Genomic DNA, 26,004 nt, shown 5'->3' on the forward strand with positions numbered 1-26,004 from the left:
AAAGCCTTGCATTCAATGCAGTTTGTTGGCCCATAGCAGGCAGAACAGGGAGTGTCAGTAGCAACAAAACCTTGGATTTCTGGGAACTGGGCCAAAGACTGGTGAAAACTTCACTGCTATTTTGAAGTACCTTAATTTTCTGGCGACAAATACTTTCTATTGACAGGTACATGCAGCGTATAACAATACAGTGGGATTTTAGAGGGAAGAATATGGATCACAAGCTGGAAATGTAAAGTACATTGCTAATTCCACTGTTCTTCCTTGTGGTAGAAGTTCCAGGATGTGTCCTTTTGTTTTGTTCTTAATTTTTCCATTTGCCCTTTATTCATCCCTGCATTTACTACTACCGTTTACCCAAAACTACATTACAATTAAGAAGCCTACAGAAGCAATAAATCTTTCTTTTGCCTGAGGCAAATGCATGTTGTTCTGTACATAGATTTTTTTTTTTTTTTTTTGTGATCTCCATGTTTACAGGTTTTCATTCTGGAAGTGAAATAACATTATCTGAAGACAAGGAAGCAAACAGTGAAATGATAAGTGTGAATTTGTGCGCAGAAACACTTTCGTTGCATCAAAGTTCCACACTGGCATAAACATGTAGTGTCTGAACACCTTTTTAGAGAATAAACATGCTGGAGTATTTTCTGTCACCGTGCCCACTGAATTACAGCTGGAGCAGAAGTCCCTAACTAACTGCTCTTACCCTAGTCACGTTTGAGATCAAGTTTGACATGGGTTAAAGCAAATGTCTGGACAAGATGTGATCCAAATGGCCCAACACCTGGCACATAAAGGGGTTGTTTTTAGATTATATTTTTTTGCAAATTCAGGTAGCACAAAACTAATTTTAATGGAAATGCACAGAGTTTGTCCCGCAGTTCAGTTTCTCTTTAATGTACCTTTATGTGCCTGTATGATTCTGTTCTCTTCTTTTCCACTATCACCGTGAGACATCTGCAGGTTGCCCGGCGTGGTCTGCACAGCGTACGCATAAGCCTCATGGAGCGTCGCCCCGTTTTGTCTTCCACATACTTCCGGATTTAACAGCACCAATAAGCCAATGAGATCACAACACTCACCTCAGCGTCCCGCCCTCACCTTTGCGAACCAGCCAATAGAAGACGCCCCCGGGGCTCCGCTCGCGCAAAGGCCTAGCCATACAGGTAACTCGGTGAAAAAAAAATAGTAAGGGGAGGAAGAAAAAAAACAAAAAAAAACCTCCGGGCTTGTTATGGCGTTCGTGTGAAGGAAACACGGATTTCCACCCTTCTTTACCAGTTAAACCAGTATCTCTGGATAGAACACACTCAAGTACTGCAACAGGTAGAGTCTCTGACCGCAAAGTCTTCCGTGGCTCCTCTGAAAATAATCTCCCCCTTTTTTTCTTTCTCTCTCCGTTTATCTCAATTGAGTTTCCAGCTCTTTTGTTCGCTCTTCTTATCACTTGGAAAAGGTGAACCCTCGTGTTATTTTTTTTATTTTAATCTTTGCTTTAATTGTAGTTTTTACCCTTGTGGTCCCTGATGGCTTCGCACAGTGATACTCTGGTGGTGTTCTTTGGGGCAACAGCTGGTGAAAATGGGGGTAAACTGGGTTCGGATGAGAGGGAAATAATTCTCTTGGTGTGGCAAATTGTGGATCTACATGAGAAAAAGGTACGGACCTTTCTGACCCCTTCGTTCGTTGTACGGTTTCTTATGTATTCAGAGTGTTTGTGGCATAGTGTCTACCTGTAGAGTCTGACATTTAAATCAACATGGTGTGCTCTCTGAAACCGTGTGGAGCCCGCTTGTCTTGTTATGCTAGCTAACGCTACTACTGCCCGTCGTTAGCGCACCTTTTTAACAGGTGTGCGACCAAATTAAAAAAAAAAAGCAGACAAAAATGGGGGGCAAACACACCTTTTTGGTTTAATATGTCAGCTTCTCGATGTAAACGACGCTTTATTGACAATTGAGTGCTTTTTTTTTTTTGCGACTGCATTGTCAATTCTGTTTTGTTTGTTTTTAAACAAGTCATTTCCTGTATGTGGGGGACCTTTAATTTGCTATAAGTTAGCATATTTTTTGTCATCAAACTGTATTCCTACGCCATGAAACGCTAAATGCTTTCACAGGTCGGGAAGCTTCATAAATGTTTTGTCAAGCCGGACACCTTGGAGCTGACAGACCAGTGTAAAGAGGAGACTGGGCTGACTGTGGACGACATCGTCAAAGCTGAGCCACTGGACAAAGTTCTGCAACAGGTTAGTCTCACTGGTCTTTTCAGGTGCATTGGGAAACTTGAAGTGATGCATACGGTTATGAAAACCACAGCAGCTGCTCATTTTGTGGGAAACCCAGAAGCTTATTAAACCCACAAAACTTTCTTTTGGCAGGTTTTTGCCTAGAGCGTGATGCGATATGACAAGCCTGACTGGGTATTAAGCTGTAAGCTAGAGTAAGAGTGTCAAATTTCCCACATGATCTTTTTGTTTTTTAAAAGTGGTGTTCCACCTGGTTGAGATGTGTCATTGGTTTAGCCCTGACAGTGAAACTCTGCTGATGGCTTGCAGGAGCTCAAGAGCTATGATGGGGCAGAGCCTCAGGCGTCTGGAGATGAGGAGTCGTCGCAGGTCTAGTCTTGCCCAGGCCTCATGTATGCTGTAGACATCTGGAAAGCAGAGTGTTTACCTGGGACCGCACCTCTGTTTTAGGCAGCAGCACAGACAGGAGGGTGGAAGCTTTCAGGTTGTGGGCTTCATCTTTAGCACCTGGTTACAACACTTCTTTATGACCCTTAGTCCCCACTGTCTGGAGGTATATGTTGGCAAAAGTGCTTATGTTGCCAAACATGTTTTTTCCAACCACCCTTGAAAGGAGTGTGTATTTACACTGCATGCAGTATTCCTGCCCCTCCAGTAGTAGTACTTTAAAAACCTCTCATTATCACGGTGAAGCAATATGTTGGTGTTAATGTTTGTGCTGTTGTGGTCTGATTGCAGGTCTGTTTGGGTTTTAGCGTTCTTGTTTTTATTGCTTATTTAATTCCTTCTGAAATTTTGAAGCAGTGACGCTCCTGGGATTATTATACCCAGCGTGTAACATTCCACAGTTTTCATTTACATGCTGATGTACATTCAGGTCGCCCAAGACCTCAGCTTCAGCTACTCCAGCTTAGATTGTGTGCTGAACCTTCAAATATTAACCCAAGCAATCAGTTTGGTCTTTTCATACCTTTGTCTCATTGGTTGCGTTCTCTCTCTGCTCGTCACTCAGAGATAAGTGTTACCCTTGTTGATAGGGGGAAGAGAAGAAAACTGACATTTTTTCAGATATACAGTCTAGAAGCTGTTTGGCTCATGTTTAAAATTTAGAAGTGATGTCCTACTCCAACTTATAAGAATTGAGGGAAACGAGCAGTTGCCTTTTGTTTTCTTTTCTTTTTTTTTTTTTAAAGTGGTGGGCTTATTGTATTGACCTGTGTGGTCAGAGCACCCAAGGACATGTGCTGCATTTCTTTTGTGAAAGATTGATCAAGGTAGAGAAGCCTGGAGAGATTAGCAGGACTGTTTAAAACTTTGCTCCCATACGTTTTGGTGCAATCTGCAAAACACTGTCAAAACTTCTATTTCTATCAGTCACTGTGTGTTAATTTTCCTACACAGAACAGACTGATATGTTTTGCATGATGCTTTGCCATTGCATACAAAAAGCAGCACAGTAAAAAAAAAAAAAAACAACCCACAGGATGTACCGTACATCATTCTATTTCAAGGTGTAGAATAGATATAAGCATATGTAGGCATTTTTCAACCCTATATTTGCAGCTCAGCAAAATTATTTTAACCTCCTATGTGGTTGGTGAGCTTTCAGTTTCCAGCAGTGCAGGTGCACTGGGTATAGAAACTTGTCACACTTGTCTTTTTTTCCTTCTTTTTTTTGATACCAAACAAATGTACCAGGCTCCTGTCAGAACAGGTTTGTGTGGAGCACGATAGTCCAAAAATATGTGTAGGTCACTGTAGCTGTAACACTTTTTACAGTATAGTTTGCATATCACACCTGCAGGCCACTCATGTTTTTCAGAATAAATTTGTATTTAGCTGTAACGAAGCTATTTCTGACTGTGAGGGTGTGGGTTTGTTCAGCTTGCAACACAACGTGTAGCGTGTTTATGAAAAATGTCATGTGATGTGAGACTGTATCTACATTACTGTGAAGCTGAAATATCACATTCGTATGCAGTCACGGCATATAGAAATGTTTCACCTGTTTCAGAAATGTATCCAGTAATCCAAGTTAATAACATTTGGTTCTCACTTACAAAGGCAGCCAAGTTGTGACATGCTTCTTATGATGAATCACACGAAAGTCTCGCACACAACCAGGATTTGAATATTTCAGCAAAAAGCCTTGTAAAGATGACAGATTTGTGCTAACACAAATAGTTATGCCAATTCATCATCACAGCTCTGTTACTTCTGCTGGGTGTGTCTAAATCAAACATGCCGTTAATTAGTATGTGAAAGGAAGACTGTTTATTACAACAACTGCAGAAGGAAGATATTGAATATATTTGGATCCACTGCAGATCCTACAGTGAGTTTTCAGTCTTCACAGTGCAAGAACAAATAGAATTTATGTTTCTTATTATGTTATGCGCCCTCACGGCTCGCACTGATTTGGGAAGCCTGGTTTTGAACCCTTAAATTTTTGTTGGTGGCCATATTTGAACAAGACAATATAAAGCTAAGTTCAGCCAATACAAGCAAACTTGATTAGCAATAATAATAATAATAATAATAATAATGGATTGGATTTATATAGCACTTTTCAAGGCACCCAAAGCACTTTACAATTCCACTATTCATTCACTCTCACATTCATACACTGGTGGAGGCAAGCTACAGTTGTAGCCACAGCTGCCCTGGGGCAGACTGACAGAAGCGAGGCTGCCATATCGTGCCATCGGCCCCTCTGGCCAAGGCATTACATGTTGCAAATATAGGTACTATATTTGTGTGAAGTAACAGATTTTTATTAAAATATTAACTTTTCAGCCACCTATACTAGAGGCAAACTTCTAGGATGGGCTTTACCGCACACAAAGCCTACTTGACATCTTAACTTCAGCAAAAATTGCATTAAAATGTTCCAAAAGGCAACAACACGCAAACAGAGTCAAGAAGTCAAGTTTTGTGACTCGATTTAGCTGAGGTGAGGCCGGTCACTGACAGTATTCACCTTTCAGACCAAGTGGTCATGCTGTTAATAATGAATGTTTTAACCATTTTACAAATTAAACAGGTGAGGTATATAAAAATTCAAGGGAAACTGGCTGTAAAGTTTAAAATCAAATGTTTAAAGTTGGGCTTTATCTGTTTATTTATTCATTTCAAGTATTATTTCAGTTTTTCTATTTTATGTGTAATATGACAAAGTCTAAGCTGACAGGGGGAAGAAAATATAAAACGATGCAGCACAAATAGAAAAGCACAATGTGTTTCCAGCTGCTGCACCTGTAAGAAACAACAAAAGGAGGAAAAACACATACCTGGAACATAGAACACAAAAAATGGAAAGTTGGGCATTTTAACAGAAGTTAAAGACACTGATTTGCCTTCAGGGCAAGCTTTAAGTGGCCATTTAGGGGAATTGCACAAATTCGTGTGACGCTACTGCCTTGGCTTCATTTTCCAGCGAGCTGCCGAACAAATTGTGCTCTTGTAGCTAGTAGAGCTCATAGTAGGGCGATCACTTGTGAAGGAGGGCAAACTAGCTTACTGTTGTAAAACATTTCCCATGTGATTTTTGGCCTATAGTTGCAAACAGTGTGAAGACCATGTCACGTGTTCGGTGGTGTAAGCGTGTTGAAAGTTTCCCAAAGATATTGCTCGGACACTCCCAGCCGCTCTTATCAGAGGTTGTTTCAGTCACCACCACCTTACCTCACCTCTACATACAAACAGTCCAGCTACAGTAGAGCGCAAGCTCTGATAGGACTATGTTCAAAGGCCACTTCCTCCCACTTATCCATGAAAAGTGCTTTCAGAGGAGAGTGAGACGCAAAGTTGCACCATTAATGTGCAAAACTAAACTAAAAGTAAACTTTTACTTTTAAAAACTACTTGTGAAAAAACATTTTAGCTGAAAAATTAAAAGTTGTTCAGAGCCTGAGAAGGTCTTTGAAGGTCATTCATGAGACTTTGTATGTTCAGAAGACTGAGTCACCAAAAGCGAACTCTAAAATTAAAAACTAAATTAAAACCAAGCATTTGACTGAGCAAATGAAAACTCAAGAGAAATGAGCAAAGCCATTCTGGAAACTGAATCTGAGCTAAAATTAAAAACAAAAAGTCAAAACAAAATAAAAATGAAAGCAATTAGAAATCGCAAAACTATAACATGTGCAACTTCAAACAAATATTTTTGGTTCATTCAAACAAAGATAAGTCTGCAGATTATAAAGGGGCATCACCAAACATCAACTGTGATATGGGTGATCACATCAGGATGGGGCGACCGTGGCTCAGGGGGTTGGGAATCGCATCTGTAACCGGAAGGTCGCCGGTTCGATCCCTGGACTCTCTGTCCTGGTCGTTGTGTCCTTGGGCAAGACACTTTACCCTACTTGCCTACTGGTGTTGGCCAGAGGGGCTGATGGCGCGATATGGCAGCCTCTCTTCTGTCAGTCTGCCCCAGGGCAGCTGTGGCTACAACTGTAGCTTGCCTCCACCAGTGTGTGAATGTGAGAGTGAATGAATAGTGGTATTGTAAAGCGCTTTGGGTGCCTTGGAAAGCGCTATATAAAATCCAATCTATTATTATTATTATTATTATTATTATTATTATTATTATTATTATTATTAATGAACAGCCATTTTTGACAGGTTTGCTAGTGAGGAATAATGAATTAACAGCGTTGTTAATTCAGAACTGGAGCGTGCTGCAGGCAGAATAAACACCAACAGTCCTGAGAAGAAAAAGACTTTAGCTAAATATTAAAAATAAAACCAGATTAATCTAGAAGCACTGGCCCTTTTTCAGTGGTCACTTTATGAGTTTGGCTCTTGTCTGTGATATCGCTGTTTGATTAATTTTCTGTTCTTCGTGTTTGCTCTTTTTAAACGTGGATTTTGACACTGTGGAGAAAGAGAGGGTGTGTCTCTACATCCTCTATAGCTTTTCTCTCAGTAATCCGGCTTTAGACAAAAGCAAAGGTGGAGCTGCATGAATGGCTGTGAGCAAATATTAGTGCTGTTATCGCTGTACACATGAAATAGAAACTAATTTTAAGTCCATACATATTGCACTAAGCTGATCTCTATAACTTTTTGTCTCTATCTTTTTTTTAAAAATAAGTATACATAAACTGAATCACTCACACACACCTGAAGTAAAAAGTAACTTGCAAAAATGATGCTTTGCATCTTTGGGGCAGTTCAGCGGTCGTGGATTTAAGTTGCATAACTGTCTTTTCCTTTTGCATTTGCAGCCTATTTTGAGTGTAATGATTAATGCATTGACTGCAGAGGGTTTTCATCTTGATGAACAATGAATAGTAGAGTTACTTTTCATGTGGTTTGCATATCACCTGTAAACCACTATCTTTAACACAACTCTGGGAATGGTTACGTAAATTGTTTGTGTATGTTTTTGCTAATTAGGTTGTGCATTTGTTTCATTCATAGCTGAGCATGTGGTTTCTCCAATGTTGCAATGACTCCTTTAATAAAAACTCTTACATGTTTCTGTCCATCCATCCTAAAACCCCTCTAATCTAACCCCGAAGCATTTCTTTCCTTGTTAGAAGATGCTGCCAAAAAGCAGGTATGGTTCAAAGATGATTTTGAGTGTTCTGGGTTTTCTTGTTTATTTGTTAATGCTATTCTCCAATATGTGTTCTGTTTTGCTTATGGTGATATTATCTGGAGCTACAGGTCCCTGAAAGTTGGTTGGAGTCTGTTTCAAGTTTGCACATGAGTTAAAGCAGGGGTCTTGAGAAAACTTGCCATTACGTTGACATTGTACCTATTTTGCAAGCTGCAAAGCCACAAACTGCTTTTAGAGAGGAGCCAAGCACTGCCTCTTTATTCAGCTCTGACCTTTATTTTTCCTCTAATTCACCAGTTTTCTTTCCAAATTATTTTCCACAAGTATCCTAACTTTAAGAAGCCTAATGCTACCAACAGCAGCTTGCTATAAATCAAATGCTGTGTCAACAATAAGTGAACTCCCAGCTTTATGAAGCAGCATGAAATGGTGGGAAGCCAAAGAAAGTTTGTAAAACATTTAAAGGGGGCCAGAGGGGCCGATGGCGCGATATGGCAGCCTCGCTTCTGTCAGTCTGCCCCAGGGCAGCTGTGGCTACAACTGTAGCTTGCCTCCACCAGTGTGTGAATGCGAGAGTGAATGAATAGTGGCATTGTAAAGCGCTTTGGGTGCCTTGAAAAGCGCTATATAAATGCAGTCTATTATTATTATTATTATTATTATTATTATTATTATTATTATTATTATTAATAATAATAAATGTTTTTCTCATAATATGGTGGCCAAAACGGTATGAAAATGTGATGGAAAATTTGATTGCAACTTTTTTGCAAGTGATTTGTTTTTCTGTACAAGAGGTGTCCTTCATTGGCAGTTAACTGCTGCCAATACAGGTTGACAAAATACAAGGAAGGGGGCTTAATAAATGTTGTAGTTACAAATAAGCATGGCTATGTGGGAGGTGATGGTATTTGGGACTGGGTGGCGAGGCCATCAGTGTTTATGCAAAGTGGAGACCAGCAGGTTTGACTTGTATGGGTTGGGATTTTAACTCGTCTGGCTGCTACTGTACAAAGAGAAAACTGTGGTGCTGGTGATCAGTGCTGTAATAATTCCTCCCTTTTGTCTGCACCCTCCCTCACTGGGCAAACACTGAAACCTGTTAGACGAGCGTCGCTTGTAATGAGGAGACAAATGTCAAACACAACACCACCTTCACTTTTCTGTCTTTAGATCTCAAGTACACTAACAGATTCTCATTTGTACACCGTAGGTGACGCAAGTGGAATGATTTTAAGTCCCACTTTATTTTGGATTACTTCCCATTAGCTTTTCTTCTCTCTTGCTCTTTAAAATATACTTTTAGGCAATTTAAATATGGTGCCATTTCAATCACAGTTCTGCTTTTTTTTTTTTTTTTTTTTTTTTTTTTTTGTGTGAAGGATAAAAATACTCCAGTCAGTCTTAAAGTGGCCTTTCTCCTTCCTCTCTCTGTATCTGTGCAGTTCCAGCAGTCAGTGTCATCAGAAGTAAAATGCCTTGGCAGGACCACGTACACACTTTGTGTGGACAGTCCCCTTGTCATTCGTCAGGCCCTCCACCCAGAAGCTTCCAAAAAGGTGATTATTTCACTCCATTGTTCCATAAACTGGAGACACATAGAGAGTAACATATAAAAATATAGGATTTTAGAAATATTTCCAGTATTTTTTTTTTTAATATTTGAAACAAGTCTTGTGAATCATGACTCAATAGTAGAAACTACATTTTTCCCTTTGATTACTTCAGTTCAGTTTTATTATAGTTTGTAATAAATTGGCGTGCACTGATTTCGTATTACTAACTAATTATAGCCATTTGACTTACATTTACCTCCTATTCAGTAGCACAGTGTGATGCTAGTGTGCACATACCCTCTCCATCCAAATTCTCTCCTCTTCAGCTGCTTGTTTATTAGCATCCTGCTGTATCCAGTTTCCATATCAGATTTCCAAACCCTCATTTTGCTGCACTAAGTAACTTTCTTTTTGTTTGTTCCTATCCAGAATCTGGTCCTACCTGAAATATTCTTTTCATTTGTGGATGTGAGAAAGGAGTTTCACAAATGCTGCCCAAATGCTGGCCTAGCGCAGAAGCTCACACTCACCTCGATGTTGGAATGTATCCTTTGCTAGCCTGTCGTGGCTCAAGAGTTGGCAGTTCGTCTTGTAATCGGAAGGTTGCCAATTCGAGCCCTGGCTCGGACAGTTTCAGTCGTTGTGTCCTTGGTCAAGACACTTCACCCGTTGCATACGGGTGGTGGTCAGAGGGCCCGGTGGCGCCAGTGTCCGGCAGCCTCGTCTCTATCAGTGCGCCCCAGGGCAGCTGTGCCTACAATGTAGCTTGCCATCACCAAGAGTGTGTGTGGATGGGTTAATGAATGTAGTGTAAAGCGCTTTGGGGGGTCCTTAGGGACTAAGTAAAGCGCTATACAAATACAGGCCATTTATCATTTACCATGTCACTGAAATAGGACATTTTATAATCCTAAATAATCCTGACAAATAACAGAGTCGTAATAACAGAGTGTTTATACTTTTCTGAAATACTATATAATAGTTTAGCAAGTAAAAGGTAGTAAAATATCAACATGTAGTCAGAATAAAAACTGGGATGCAGCCTTAACTCTGTGTGCAGATGTTGGTCTCCCTGCTGTGTCAGAGGAGTCGATAGGGGTGAGGGAGGTGAGGAGCATGGTGCAGCTGACGCTCTGCATACTGGCTGAGCCCCACAGTAAGTAATGACAGGCCTTCTATCTCAAGTAACCTCACACTGAACAAGATGCTTAATACCTAGTAGCTGAAACTAAATTAGGCACAGAAAGAAGACAAACTGACTGATGGGGAGAGCAGTGAAGTGATCAAGGAGACCGTACTTTGTGTTAACACACTATGACTACCTTTGATATAATCAGAACTGTGTCTTTGCATTAGCCCACAGCAGGAAGAATATGGAAACTGGAAGCCCTCATGTTTATACAACAAACATTTAACCATGTTAATGTACAAAGTGGAATTTTGTCATTAATTTCTAACACTGAAATTACACACTAGCTAAATAGTCAAAGGAGAATGCTACAGTTAAGGTTTTAACATCCTTTTTCTTCTTCACATGGTTACTGATTTTATCCACGTGAACATACAGGTTCATATTCATAAGATCACATGTTCAAAAAATAAAAATGGCCATACTGACTGAAGAAAAATAACTTTAAATGCAGAAATAATCGTGTCATCTGAGCTAAAGATGTTATGACGAGTGAGCCTCTGTTCTTTTCTTTGAATTATCCCAACTACTAAACATACACCACACATGGGGAAGAAAGTAAAAGAGTGACTGTGATAGTTGGTTAATGATTAAACCGTGCCTTGATTATATTATTTCTATTTAAGGAACAAGTACTACTATTTATTTATTTTTTTTTATTGTGACCCACTGTCAAAATGCGTGTTACAAAGTAGCACTTGTTTGTCAAAAGTTTTGTACATACAAGTAAAGTGAGGCAACATATGTAACAATGAAAACATGTCAAACTTTAAACTGAGCCAGAGCGCTCCGACTCTATCACTGTTATCACAGCCAAGTGTGTTTCTGGGTATTACAAGTTTGTGTTGTGCTCCTCTCTACATGAGAGGGAGCGTTGGACGTGCGTAAGCCAAAAACACATCCCATAATATAATGCTGTTTTGCTTTTGCTTTTTTTAGATCACAAATTCTCCTGTGTTGAAACAGTGAACTACAAGTTTGACTCAGGCACATGGTATGTATCGACCTTCAACACAAATATTATCTCAGTCCATCTCTGTGTAGTTTCTTGCCACACCTGCAGCCAGGCAGTGCTGTTTAGTCTGACAACCCCCCTCGACCACATTCGGGTCTCAGACCTCTCCGGCTCTTAGCATTGATTACAGCAACAAGGAAACCACAGGTGTGTTATTAAACCTGTCCAACTTTGCCATCAAGTGCTTACCAGGATATCTTATAGCAGAGCACCAAATCCTGCTGTTCTCAGAAAACCAAAAGCCTCTCACCTCGACAACCTTCTGACATTTAATCATGGGAGTGTGTTACTGTGTTTAGCACTTACTCTGAGTGGCCTCTTGTCTACTCGATCTGTTTAAACGCAACAAGAATCAAGGTTTTTCTGTTTGTTTTCCCTAAATCCCAGTCATTTCCAGCAAGGCTTTGAATATTCTGCACACATTATTTTATATATATAAATAAACTATTAATAGTTTTATTTATTTAAATTTTCCCCACATGGTGTTTGGTGCAGCAGTAAGACTGAGCCAGTGGACAGTGAGGCTGTGATCAGAGCACGAGGGCTTCCATGGCAGTCCTCAGACCAAGACATTGCTCGCTTCTTTAAAGGCCTCAACATCGCCAAGTACGTTGGATTTTGTGCTCATCTATCAAAATGTCTTTGGAGCCTTTAACATGTTAGTCACAGAATTTGTCAACGTTTGCAGTTAGGGGAACTTTATTCTGTTACTCTTTCCTTTAAAATACTTTCCAGATTATGAAATGCTTTTAAAGCCCAATGGAAACCTGACCTTGTTGAAACAATTGCTGTGTCCAAGTACAGCCTAATCTTTGCTAGTCATCTTTTTAACATCCACTGTTAAAATGATTTCTAGAAATATTTCTGGTATTATGCTTTTTCTGTCTGAGAGTCTGACATGCTATGCCTTCACAATATACTGGCAGCAGCCAATCTGTTCACACAGAGCTAAAAGACTGGAGGCATAACAGATGTTATATTAACTGCCAGATTACAAAATGCTAGTTTTGCTGAATTAATGACTTAGTCAGGCTTTGTTAGAGTTTTTGATGGCGATGATATGAAAAGACAGTCACGGTGGTAGAAATTTAAGATGGAGAAGATTTTGTTTGAGAACCCAGCAGATATAGGTAATTGTCCCTTGCATTCATTTATCGGTGCCCTTGTGTTTCAGGGGTGGTGTGGCGCTGTGTCTTAATGCTCAGGGCAGGAGGAATGGCGAGGCCTTAGTTCGCTTCATCAACTCTGAACACCGAGACCTGGCATTGGAGCGCCACAAACACCACATGGGCAGCCGCTACATTGAGGTGAGGTTCTCTCAGTTCAATTGTGGCTCCATGGTGTAGTTTTTTTGGGGGGGAATTAAAAAAAAAAAAATCTGATTAGAGTCCTCTTTTGATGTCATTAAGAACTCGAGCCGAATGTGAGATTTAATCAAATTAATACCATCAGTTTTATGAAGGAGTTTTGTGACGTGATTTTTCTTCTTTCCTTGCTTAAAAGTTGGGTGATTGACGTGTCTATTTGATTTTTGCCTGAAATCGTAGTCACATATTCATATTAAGTTTTCATCTCGTGTTTTTCAGGTCTACAAGGCCACAGGAGAGGAATTCCTCAAGATTGCTGGAGGTCAGATTTCAGGGTTTTTTTTTTTTTTCTTTTTCTCCTCTCACCTGACCATGATTACATGGTCATACTGAAAGACTTTCTCAGTGTGAGGTAGCATTTTGTTTCATGGATTTCCTGCACTTTTGAAAAAGGAAAAAAAACCCACCCTCTCGCATCTGTAAAAGTTCACCACTTTGCTCTCTTAAAAGAAGGAGAGAAATCTCCTCTGTGCTCTAACTCTCCTGTTACCTGTGTGTTTGCCTCATCCCAGTGGCTCCCTTATCTCAGACTAATGAAAGGCGCTTTGTGAGGTGTATCCCCCACAGCCCCCATCCCTTGCTAATCTCCCCTTCCCTAGGCCAACCCCTCTGAGGCCACTTGGAAAGAAATTTTATTCTGGGCTAACAGCAGTTCACCTGTTCTGTTCAGTTTAGCCTCCGGCTCCATTCCCCCTGAGGGAAAGAGGGCTGTCGCCCAGTAAAAGGACCAACTCGGTGCTAACACAAAATGGGTGTGAAGAGACAAAGGCATGGCCCGGGGCCTGAGAGGAAGCCAGTAGTAACACAAGGGTAGAGATAGCAGTCAAAAGAAGAACAGCCGCTTGCAGCAGAGAACTTACACTGGCTGCTTGTTGGACCCTGGACTTTAGTCAGTGGGTTAAGAATCAATACATATCGATAGCACAGTGAACTTTAAGCAAACAGTGGAGAAGCAGACACAATGCATGATAAATGAAAGCAGTAAACATGTAAACAGATGTGTAGATTAAATTGTTTCATTGTTTTGGATGTAAAGCTTGAAATTGAAAGATCTAACATTTTTCCATCCTCTGCAAAAATACCTTTAGGCTGCCGATCTGAGTTTACTGAGTAAAGGTGGAAGAAACAGGATCAATAAAGAAGAAATATTAAAGCCATTGAACCAAAAATTATATTAACCTGATCACATATCATATAAAATTAATATCTGGAGATGAGTCATTTAAATTCTTGATCTGATTAGTTGTGAAGTTTCTTTTTTTTCTATGTACTTTTATACTTTCTGCATTTGTTACTGCACATTTTATAAATCTTACTGTTTATAATTGACTTTGTGGTGGAACAAGACCATTTGTGTCTGTAAACCTTCTCTTTAAAGGCTGATCCAAGTAAATATAGCCTCTTTTTGCTGTTTTTGTCTCACACCCAAACTGATCTTGCCTGGAAGCACACCAAATGAGGGACACAATTTACAGAAACTGTAAACCAAAGAGAAAAATTTAACTTGGTTAAGTTAAATGTGTCCGTGGGCAACGCTGGTCACAAGTGTCAGGCTGGGCAGCCTTCTTAACAATTAACTTCATTTAATAAGATGTATGTAATTGTAACCTCATCTGTTTATCTTTAATGATCTTTTATTAACCAGTATCACAATTTCAAGCAGCTTAAGAGTTGTTCCTTAATATTTGCTGTTTTCTCCAGTTTTGAATTGGATTTAAATTCTCAACATTAAATGGGTCCAATTGCAGTCAAATTTTAATATTCCTAGAGACCACTTTTTTGGCTTTCTCCAGGTTCGTAATTTTGTTCATTCTAGAATTCCACAGTCTTCAGAAATAGTTATATATGATGATATTGAGACATTTCTTATTAAGCGAAAAGACAGAACTCATTTTATCTCAGCTTTTTACTCTCTCCTATATACTCTTAGTAGCAACACACTGAGCGCTATTTATAAATGGGAGAGAGATCTTAATAATCAATATACCGAAGAGGAGTGGAAAGGAGCCATTAACATGAGTAGTTCCACTTTTACTTGTAACCGCTTGCGAGAAACCCAATACAAAATCATACATCGCCTTTATATAGCTCCTAATGTCTTGCATAAGATTGCACCTCATATTTCCCATCTTTGTAGTAAATGTCAAAAAGAAACTGGCACTTTTTTTCATTACTTTTGGGAATGTAAATTAATCAAAAGATTTTGGAGCTTCATATCTCAAGAACTAAGTAATATTTTTAACAACCTGATTCAAAGGGACCCCGGGTACTTTCTTCTCGGCCTACCCTCAAAAGAATTAACATTGAATCACTTGCAGCGCAAATTATGTCACAAACTATTGCTGGTAGCTAGGAAATGTATTCTCATTAATTGGGTTAAGGATAAACCTCCCTCTGTGACGTTGTGGTACAGAGAATTATTTAAAGTTATTCCTCACGAAAGAACTGCTGCTATTTTAGGAGGAAATGAGGGTCTCTTTCTCAATGTTTGGACCCCTTTGCTTTCTTATTTGCCAAATGATTTGTCCCAACTCTTTCTTCTTCTCTGTTTGGTTGTGTTGTTTTATGCTATTCTTGATAAACGAATAAAAATTGTATATCAAAATGTAAATGGGTAACCATAAACTTTAAGACACACATTCATATCTCTCTTACAATAAAAAGTGACAGCTTAAGTTTCTTTAGAAGTCACTTTACAAATTATACATGGCTGCAAAATACAGGCATTTTTAGCATTTCTTTCAGCTTCATTTCTCTTAGCCAAGCTTGCCCCAAAGGTTTACATGTCAAACCCTGATTCCATACTAATTTATTGTGCATTAAACTGTACAGTCTGTCTTTGAGCACAGCACTGATCTGTGCTTTCTCTGTACACCACACATGCAGAAACGAACTGCGTGCTGCATTACTTGTGTGCCTTTTCTACCGCAGCTTGTATTTTTGTTTATAGTTTAGAATTTAATGGATTGCAGGAAATGTTGAAATTTTATAATTTGTGGGTGATAACATAAAATACCTTGATTTTTCAGATATTTAATATTGTAGACTAGCTGACATGGCATAAATGGCATCTATAGGTTACTTAGTTGATCCACTACTTTGTTTTAGGCTGAGTTGAAATATGATGGCGTGCATTTAATGCTTCATGTTTGTTAAATCCTCAGTTTTCAGCTTTTCTTTTGGGTCACTGGAATTGAATGATTGTCCCGACAGCAATTCAAAAACTTCATTAAATATATGGATCTATACAACCAGAGGAATCACAGTCACACTTCCTGTCCCTTGGTTGCATTGTTACTGAGTCAAAAGTCTGATTTATGACTCAGCTTTGTTGTTCCTAACTTGTGGACTGATCAACTATGACAAATGCAAATACTCCATATAACAAGATTTACTTTCAGGGTGGCTGTTAAAAGTAACTTAGTCAGCAGAGAGTGAATAGGACTTTTTGAGAATTACAAAGTGATTTTTGGAGGCCCTATGGTGTAGCGAGCTTTATCCTTCCTGTCCTCTGTGACTATAGGTACATCTAATGAGGTGGCCCAGTTCCTGTCCAAGGAGAATCAAGTGATTATCCGTATGCGGGGATTACCATTCACTGCCACACCACAGGACGTGTTGGCCTTCCTTGGTCCTGAGAGCCCAGTTACAGATGGCACCGAGGGTCTGCTGTTTGTTAAGTACCCAGATGGGCGACCCACTGGTGACGCCTTTGTGCTCTTTTCCTGTGAAGAGTATGCCCAGAATGCGCTGAAGAAACACAAACAGATCCTCGGGAAGCGTTATATCGAGCTGTTTCGGAGCACTGCAGCAGAGGTGCAACAGGTACATTCTTCCAGTTGTGTGGCCTGAAAGTTTTTCTAGCTGTAGTTTTTGATGTAACAAAAAGACAACATATAACTGTTTGCGCTTAGATTCTCGTTGTAATGCAAGAAAAAGATGTGCTACTCCAAAAACAAAAAAAAGAAGAAGAAAGTTTCCCGTGCAAGATACTTATTAGATGGGTTTGTGTTGTGTAATACACTTTCAATTGATTCTTTAGTGCTCTCAGAATAGCCTAAGAAAGTCGTTTTTGTGCAAGTGTGAGAGAAAGTTATGACAGTCACCATGGCCTGAGGTCCACAGCAGCTGTTTCCTTGGGTTTCCAAATAAATGGTGTTATGGCAACATAGAGAAGTGAGAAAACATAGTATCCAGAGTGCGAGGTATTAATAAATCAGACAATACTGGAGTTTGTGCAATACTGTAGATGACAAAATCATTTGTGCAATGTGTGTGTATTTATTTTTTTTAGTCACCATGACACTCGGTTACTGTTTATGTATTTGTTGTACATTTTTTAATGCTTGTTGCATATGCAGTCAAGATTCATTTATTTATTTATTTATTTATTTATTTGTTTTGTATGTGTCTGTGCTTTCCAGGTTCTGAACCGCTACATGTCCACACCTCTGATCTCCACACTGCCCCCTTCGCCAATCATGCCTGTCCCAGTCCTCACAACACCTCCGTTCCTTCCAGCAGCCAGCAGCACTCGCGACTGCGTACGCCTCCGTGGTCTGCCCTACACTGCTGGCATTGAAGATATCCTGGAGTTCATGGGAGAGCACACTGTTGACATCAAACCCCACGGAGTCCACATGGTCCTCAACCAACAGGTCAGCCTATTAGAGAGTCATGGGCCCAGGCATACTTGTAATATTAAAGCTCTATATCTTAATACTGTCTTTAAAAATAACAGCCATACAGCATTTTCACTTACATCTTCATCGTAAATCTCTAAAAATGAGAAAAAGTTTTGTAAATGTTACCAAAATAAAACAAAGTAAAAATAAAAAATTGGGAGGGGCAATATTTGCAAGTCCAGAACAGCTCAATGTACTGTTAAAATTATTTTCCCCACAGATTTACTTACACTTCACACAAACACACATTCATTCAGTCATTTGTTAATTGGATTTCTACCCCTGTCTGTGCAGGGACGGCCCTCTGGTGATGCCTTCATCCAGATGAAGTCACCTGACAAGGCATTTATGGTAGCCCAAAAGTGCCATAAAAAGACAATGAAGGACCGGTATGTGGAAGTCTTCCAGTGCTCCACAGAGGAAATGAGCATTGTCCTGATGGGTGGAACTCTGAACCGCAGCGGCCTCTCCCCACCCCCCTGCAAGCTTCCCTGTAAGTCAGAAACGCCAAATAAGGTCCACATAAGCAAGAGTTGCAGTAACATTTGATTGATTGATGATGATGATGATAATAATATCTGAAAACCATGCTACCATGTTGGAAATTCTGCTTAATCTTTTCTGGTTCTAGCACTTCTCCACCAGATTAAAACATGCCAACACTGAATAGAAAGGCCAGTCTTGTACAAGGATTAAAGTCTCCCTAAGAATGAGCTGTAATAACACTGAATTTCTTTTTTCCCCCCAATAACACTGAATTTCATCATCTTTAAGTCACACTTTACCAACATCTTAGCTTCAGCTGTACTTTGTTTAGTGGTGAGCATGTTAAATAGTGGTTAGTGAAAAGGTGCCTGTATTTGTGTTCAATCAGACTCTTGACCTCTGTAAACAAAACAAAGCCATAGGTCATATTCAAATGAAAGGTGAGGCCAGTGTGCAAGCGCCTTAAATCTGCATTCTTTTTAATGGGCAGCATAGGCGGAGTGCTCCGTTTGCAAAAAGGTGCCCGGTTGTATAGAAGTCTATGGATAAACGGAGCTCATTTTCTTTGCTGCACACTTTCCTGATTCCTTCATAGACTCTGTTGCTAGTTTCAGGTCATAAACCACAAGGTTCATTTTGAAAATTATAGACATTATTAGCCATAAATGAGGACATTCAGAGTATGGCTAACAACTTGTCAATCACAGGTCATTCATGCTTCGACAGTGTTGGGTGTAGTTCGTTCCAAAGCAAGTCTTCACTGTAATCACCTTACATTTTTCAGTAAGGCACTGCACTAAATTCAACACTCACATTAGAGCAGGGCGATATGACCAAAAATATTTATCACGGTATACATTTGAAAATTTGCGATAACGATATAACTGACGATATAATTGACAATAGACAAAATGCTTTACAACTCCACAACTTTATTAGTGCAAAAAACCCCATCAATGTATTTTCACTTAAACAAGCAGCTGTTTTTTATGTGCATTAAAGTTATATAAAAATTTAACAGTGCAAATTCCTTGCTGACAGTTTAACCAAAAGGCATTTCCAGTGGAAACTGGCCGACATATCCTCAGCATAACCATGTATAATATCCACAAAACTTAAAAAGAGGTTATACAGACACAATACGGTAATATTATGTTGAAGCACAGTACGTATCACTCCTCGAAGCTCTGCCTACGATAGCCGTAATGCTTTGACAATCCATCAAGCGGTGCGGCTTCGTAGCTTAGCAAAGTCGTACTGAAACATTTGACAGATCTTCGAGCGCCGTGTACCACATAAAATCGTTTCGAGGTCAGTAAACACAACCAGAATTCATACATAAGGCACACGGGATTATAAGGGGCACTGTCGATTTTCAGAAAAATCAAAGGATTGATTTTAAATGTGCCGTATTTTCCAAAAAACACGGTAATAACGACGGCTCGCTAGCATGCGCTACCAAAAATAGTGCTTTGTTGTGTATCTGACGGACGAAAGCTAAACCAGTTCCACACCACTGAAGTCACAGCATTTTTACAAACCAGTTCTGGTTCATCTGTTTCATTTAACGATCCGCTTTCGCTCTTCTCATTCTGCGTCACCGCCATGTCCGTATGTAAACAAAGGCACTACGCATGCGCGTTTTACCCATATTCTATTGCGATATTTCATTTTCCTATCGTTGCCCAAAATTACACCGGTATTACCGTGAACGGTATGATATAATCCAGCCCTAACTCACATTACAGTTACAGTTATGCTGCTACTTGGATTACAAAGGTTCTTAAGTTATTGGAACACGCTTATATACAACAACAGTCCTTTGCAAGCATCTGCACAGACAACACCAGAACCCAGTGCTTTACAACACTGCATCTGACTCTTTACATTGTGTTTGGTAATGTAAGGATGGATGTAGCTCCTTGTCCTTGGAAACCCGTTCCACAAAGCTCTCTACACACTACACTTTTGCTGGCCACATGACGATTGGAGGTAGCGACTGACACTGCAGAAAGTTGGTGACCTCTGCTCACTATGAGCCTTACCATCCGCTGACCCCAGTCTTTGATTTTACATGGCCTACCGCTTCTTGGCTCAGTGGCTGTCGTTCCCAGTCACTTCCACTTTAACAGTTGACTTTGGAATATTTAGTAGTGTTGAAATATCCCAGCTGGACTTGTTGCACAGGTAGCATCCCATCACGGTACCATGCTGGAATTCACTGATATAATGTAGCTGCTACTAGAGGTTATTTTGTTTTGTTTTTTTAATTATCAAATGTTGACACTTTGTTAAATTTGCTAAATACCTACTTAATAAAGGTTGTTTTGCTTTTTCGCCTATATCTTAACTAGAATTAAGAATTGGGGTAATATCTTTTTGAACATAATTTTACTCAAACTGACCCCAAAAATGCTGCCAGAAGATCAGCAGTGCTGGTACCATGTTGCCTGACTAACACTGGAACTGCCCACAGTTTCGCACACGTAGTGGCTGTTTGTCTGTAAATAGATCTGTGCCATCATTTGTGCGTGTTTACACTGCACCATGAAGGACACTGTGAGCTACGTAAATAAATTCTGATGGGTCTTTAGGGGCTTTCAAGTAGTTTTTTCTGGCCTAGATCTTATTTTTATAGTTATGGTTTTAGTTTTTAGTTTTATAGTTGGGTTATAATCAGTGCATCCCTACATGTTTGACTACCTTAAAGGTGCAGTATGTGAAATGCTCTACTCAAAAAGGCCATTGTTTCCTTTTTGTGTGCAGCAGCTGCTCTACATTTGTTTCTTAGTCTGATTTATTTTACCTTTCAGAGCTGTTTGAACGCTGACATCTAACACAATTTTGCAGTCCTAAGTTTGTCAACCGTAGGAATGTGTTGTGACATGTTTATGACAGCTTCTGCAGTTTATCCAGAGACAGTTGTGCAGCATGCTCAGTTGATTCATATGCTTGACAGCACTTTACTTGTGGCGGACTGTACACACACCTTACACATGCATACCTCTGTCTCTTTCTGTAGGTCTGTCTCCCCCCACTGCCTATGCTGCATTCCCCACTCCACCTGCCATTCTCTCTGAAGCTGCCCTCTACCAGCCTCCCCTGCTTGCCGCTCCCAGACCTCCTCAGACCACCGCACACAGCCCTGCTCACACTCTGGCATACTACCCCCCTCAGCCACATCTCTATATGAACATGAACATGAACTACACTGCCTATTACCCCAGGTAAGTACATTGTGATCTAAAGCACATGTCGAATGTGACAAACTGATAAAGGTCAAAGGTTAAACTGCAGCATCACAGGCTGGCAGAAGAATACAACTGTGAGGTGGCAATTTTAGTATTCATCATAACTTTGCTTTTCCACTTATTCCCATTTGCTCTCCAGCCCTCCAGTGTCTCCCTCCACAGTTGGCTACTTTGCAGCTTCACCTGCAGTGGCAGTTGCAGCTCAGCCCCACCATGCTGCAGCTGCCGCCTCTCCTGTATTACCCCAGCATGGTGCCCTGGTCAGGATGCAGGGTCTGCCCTACAATACTGGAGTCAAGGACATCCTCAGCTTTTTCCAGGGATACCAGGTCAGTACATGGAACTCTGAAATGAAAGCATGTTTTAATTCACAGGAAATGTGGAGCCATATACTTGAAAAGCTTTGTCTTGTATTTGGATGTATCAAGCTTTTGAGATAACGCCTTGAATAGTGACAGGATAATTGTTGTCAGTTTCTTGCAATAATTTGGTAGTTACTCTTCCCACAGTGGGTGAGTGCCACGTGAAAGTTTCTAACTGTTGAACCATTCGGCGCATTTACTTCTGTGTTTTTATTGCAAAATTACACTATAGTACTACTCAATTAAAGGGACATGTGTGCACTTGTGCTCTTCCCCCTCCTGTTTGCTTCCCGTGTCTAATGCCGCCAGTCCAAGTTAGGTGGAGTCCCCTGAAGCAGGTATGAACACTGATAGGTGTGGCATCAGACATTTCCCAAGATGGGGAGGGAGAGGGGTGGGGTCTGAGGTGTCATAGGGTGGTTGTTGTTGTTGCTGCTGTTGTTGGGGCAAAAATCTGCGGTCTGCTTTTGGTCTTCACGGTTCATGTGTTTTATAAATCTGTGCAAATATCAGGTTCAGAAAAATAAACTTGTTTTGAGTTGCACACTCAAGATTGTTGGAAGTAGCGTGTGTGTGTGTGTGTGTGTGTGTGTGTGTGTGTGTGTGTGTGTGTGTGTGTGTGTGTGTGTGTGTGTGTGAGTGAGACACTGTTGGCTGAACCATTGCAATTGTATCCCTGTTGGAGTGTGTTTTTCTGGCTACAATAGCTACTCTCACACTGGTCCTGGGTGAGAAAACTATTCCCATACCGCCACTGGTATCCTTTACCACACACTCCCCTCAACTAAACACTGTAGTTAAAATGACACCTACTCAGGCGTGTGTGTGCTTTGTTTTTCCTCCTTCAAATAACATGTAACATATTTTTCCCAAAACTGTGTACTGCCATGTGTGAAACAATGTGGAGGGGTCCCACCCTGACTGTGTGTCCGTCATTATGCTGTATCTGTAGTATGCCCCTGACGAGTACAGCGGCGTGGTTCAGATGAGCGAACAGGCCAGGAGTCTGATTCAGCCCAAAGAATGGCTCTGTCTTTAGGGACTCGCCCCAAGGTAAGAAGAGCCTCCGGACTAGAGCAGCGGAGTGGAGGGAGAGTGCATGTCCTAGACTTGACTAACATCTTACTGTTTTGGCCGTCGCACGACATCAGATACAAATGGCTACTAGCTTTAAAATTGTCAACAAGTACTTCCAAGACAGTATTTAGACTTTGAATCACTGATGTATAAATTGCAGTAGGAGCTGATCATGATTCTGCACTGTTAAAGTGATCCAGTCTATTTCATGCTGTCAATCATTACTTTTGGCTGTATTCACAAAAGAAAATGTTATGACGGTCTCCCTTTGTAATGCTGTGACATGTGATTGATAAAGCTTCATGGATTGTTGCTGCTGTCACTGCTGTTGTGATCAGTGGATTGATACATACCTGCATGTCTGAAGGAATGCAAGCTCCTTTGTTGCATTGAGCGGATTTTGGTGCAGGATCCGAATGCATGCAAACTAACCAATGATTGTGTTGCATCTAAACCTGCCTTGTGGGTTTCAGGTCTCTGAGAACAGCATGTGCTCTGCTTCTCTCTTCAAACTTTTGGTTGCTTTCTGACTGGACCGGTTTGATGAGATAGTCTTTTCCCAGTGCATTATTCCTCCTCTGCTTTGTGGGCTCCCCCTGGTGTTTTTATGCTCCAGTTACATTAAAAATACACTTACTGACTTCATCACTTTTTTTTCCCCCTGCAGCTTCAGCCAGACGCCGTTCTCATCTTGTATAACTTCAGTGGGCAATGCAGCGGCGAGGCCTTGATCACCTTCCCCAGTGAGGAGATCGCCAGGCAGGCTGTAGCCGAGCGCTCCAACCACCCCTTCTATGGGCAGCAGGTCCACTTGGCCTTCTGTAACTGACCACTAGCCCTCCATCTCCTTCCACCTCGCTCAATTTAGCATCCCACCAAAGAGCACTCTCCTGCAAACACCTCTTCAACCTCCGGTTATTCCGATACTCTGTCAAACAGCTATTGCTCCTCTCATTTTTCCACGATCTGCTTTTCACACCTGACACTACTGGTACTGGCACTCCTGAAGCTGCTGTTGGAATTTGAGCATCTACTTACGCTCAGATTTTCAGGTTCATGTCACTTTGTGGATGTCATGTATAGCATTTCTATGTGTTTGCACCAACTGTAATAGCTGGTTGTGGAGAAGAGAGAGTAAGGAGTGTGGACAAACCTAAATGTGGATGATCATTTAAATGCACACTGCATGTGTTCCCCATAAAACTGTACAGATGTTCATCCTGGAATGCTTGAGGTTGTAAAAAACCAAACAAAAACAAAATACAAAAACAACAAACTTCTACACACAGTCATTTATGTATATTTCTAAATTTTCACTTTGCAGCAGTGTGGGATTTCCTGTGTGTTCGCTCTGTGCAAGCACAGCTGCGTGCATGCGTAGGCTTTTGTTTATTATCTGGTGGCCTGCAGCAGTGTATTTGTAACACTGAAAAGAGAAAAAGCCATAAAGTGTGACTTAGACTACTGAAAGAGAGTATAACTGTACACTTGTACTTGTAAACTGTCATGAATTAATTTGACATAACTTTGAGCTTCAGGGACTACTAGTTTATACACAGCTGTGCAACAGGAGCAACTAATGCACAACTGTTTTCTATAAAAAAAAAAAAAACATTTATGTACAACATACTGTCATCCTATTTAGACTTTTTCCAAGCACTACAGATTTCTTTTTGCTTCAGTCAGACTTGAAGAACTGAGTGTCTTTAACAGAGTAGCACAATAAAATAATTATATTTTTATTAATGTCATTTCTTTACAAAAACTAAGATTTTGTTATCAAATGAACATGTGTTTCCTAAAGTTGTTTATAATTAGCTACTGTATGTCTTTTGTTCTTGTCTCCAGAATATTTATGTCTGTCTGTAGCATGCTTTAATTCCTATCAGAGTACTGTGTAAAGCTGCATGAGTTTTTCCTGTGGCAGGCCCTCTGACAGCTCACTTAGTTTTTCACCTTTACTGCGCCTACATCACCCAGAGTGCTATACTGGCCCAAAAGAGGCTAGGGCAACCTCTGGTGGCAGAGGAGATATTTCTTTTTGTAGCAAGTTTGAGACTTGCCTGAATTTAGATCTATGTATAGACTGTAAAGAATAAAAAGTGTTGACAATGATCTGTGTTAGTTGTTCTTATTTAGAGACAAATGCAAAAAACTGATTTCTAGTAACTTCTACTCCTGGTGTTTGTTTTGGGTTTTTTGTTTGTTTGTTTGTTTTTTTTCTCAAAATGCTGATGAGTGATGTATTTCAACCTCAACATATTTTAGGCTACTATCAACCCACCTAGAGGCATTTGGATTATCACTTAAAGTAAGAGGCCATCTTGTTAGGTCCACTTGTTTACCTGCCTATAAATGTTATCTAATTAGCCAATCAAATGGTTGCAACTCACTCCAATTGTGCATATAAGGTCAAGATGACCTTCTGTGTTGGTGTCATAAAGCTCCACAATCCTAATCCCCATATTTTAATCCAATAGAGCATCTTTGTGATGGTGGAACATCACAAAGATGGTGGAAGATTCGCATTGCGGATGTGTAGCCGACAAACCTGCGGCCACTGTAACGCTGTCATGTCATGGGATCGAATCTAGTCTGTGGCCTTTGTGTGCAGTTTGCATGTTCTCCCCATGTCTAAGTGGGTTCCTCCACAGTCCAAAAATAGGTGTGAATGTGGACATGAATCTCTGCCTTACCTCTGTGATAGACTGGTTACCTGTCCAGGGTATTGATAACTAGATAAGCAGAAGAAAATTGAAAGGATCTATTCTTTGAAAATGTGCCATTAAAACACAGTACAACAAGCCCAACCCTACCCTTAAGACTAGATGGGTTGATTACCTGTTACAGCTGAAGCGGTCAAAAGAATGTCTGTAAATAAGCAACAAAGTCCTGTTGAATTGTAGAGCAAGCCAAGCGTGGACATCAGAGATTCTCAAAAGAAACAACCCAACAGGCGACCTGTTGGATCTAGACTTATTTCAAATTAAGAGCAGATTTTAAAAAAACTAATTCTAGATGTGAGCGCTACCGCCAGCTGCAGCACGTTAAAGTTTCAGTAGATGGCGCCAAAGAACGGTTTCAATTTTTCACGTAGTTCTGGGAACCGAAATTCAGAGGTTCAAAGGTGTCAGAGCAAAAGGAAACGCGTACGTAGACGGACACATAACCACAACTGAAATGCGTTTCCTTCTTC

General features: G+C 40.4%; 1 protein-coding gene across 5 annotated transcripts; it reads left to right on the forward strand.

Moving 5' to 3' along the window:
* Window positions 1-1,153: 1,153 nt before the first annotated feature.
* On the forward strand, window positions 1,154-24,917 carry esrp2 (epithelial splicing regulatory protein 2). 5 transcript variants are annotated; one of them, XM_080885596.1, is made up of 17 exons: window positions 1,155-1,329; window positions 1,509-1,661; window positions 2,123-2,251; window positions 9,266-9,379; window positions 9,806-9,920; window positions 10,437-10,532; window positions 11,505-11,559; window positions 12,079-12,186; window positions 12,755-12,887; window positions 13,167-13,209; window positions 16,471-16,772; window positions 17,372-17,605; window positions 17,927-18,125; window positions 21,141-21,345; window positions 21,509-21,698; window positions 22,684-22,784; window positions 23,476-23,615. In XM_080885596.1, the coding sequence occupies exons 2-16, from the start codon at window positions 1,530-1,532 to the stop codon at window positions 22,768-22,770; spliced, it is 2,142 nt and encodes a 713-aa protein (XP_080741722.1). In that variant the 5' UTR covers window positions 1,155-1,329; window positions 1,509-1,529; the 3' UTR covers window positions 22,771-22,784; window positions 23,476-23,615. The 5 variants fall into 5 exon arrangements, with proteins under 5 accessions (XP_080741720.1, XP_080741722.1, XP_080741719.1 ...); XM_080885595.1 differs by having other exon boundaries at window positions 1,156-1,329; window positions 12,076-12,186; XM_080885594.1 differs by lacking the exon at window positions 22,684-22,784 and having other exon boundaries at window positions 1,154-1,329; window positions 23,476-24,917.
* Window positions 24,918-26,004: the final 1,087 nt, after the last annotated feature.

Source organism: Rhamphochromis sp. 'chilingali' (genome assembly GCF_963969265.1).
Source record: "Rhamphochromis sp. 'chilingali' genome assembly, chromosome: 6".
NCBI lineage: Eukaryota > Metazoa > Chordata > Actinopteri > Cichliformes > Cichlidae > Rhamphochromis > Rhamphochromis sp. 'chilingali'.

Coding starts and splice junctions, on each gene's coding strand:
- esrp2 (XM_080885593.1), top strand. CDS start 1,530: ATGGCTTCGCACAGTGATACTCTGGTGGTGTTCTTTGGGGCAACAGCT. Junction 12,888..13,166: donor TGGGCAGCCGCTACATTGAG/GTGAGGTTCTCT, acceptor CGTGTTTTTCAG/GTCTACAAGGCCACAGGAGA. Junction 21,346..21,508: donor TACACTGCCTATTACCCCAG/GTAAGTACATTG, acceptor TTTGCTCTCCAG/CCCTCCAGTGTCTCCCTCCA.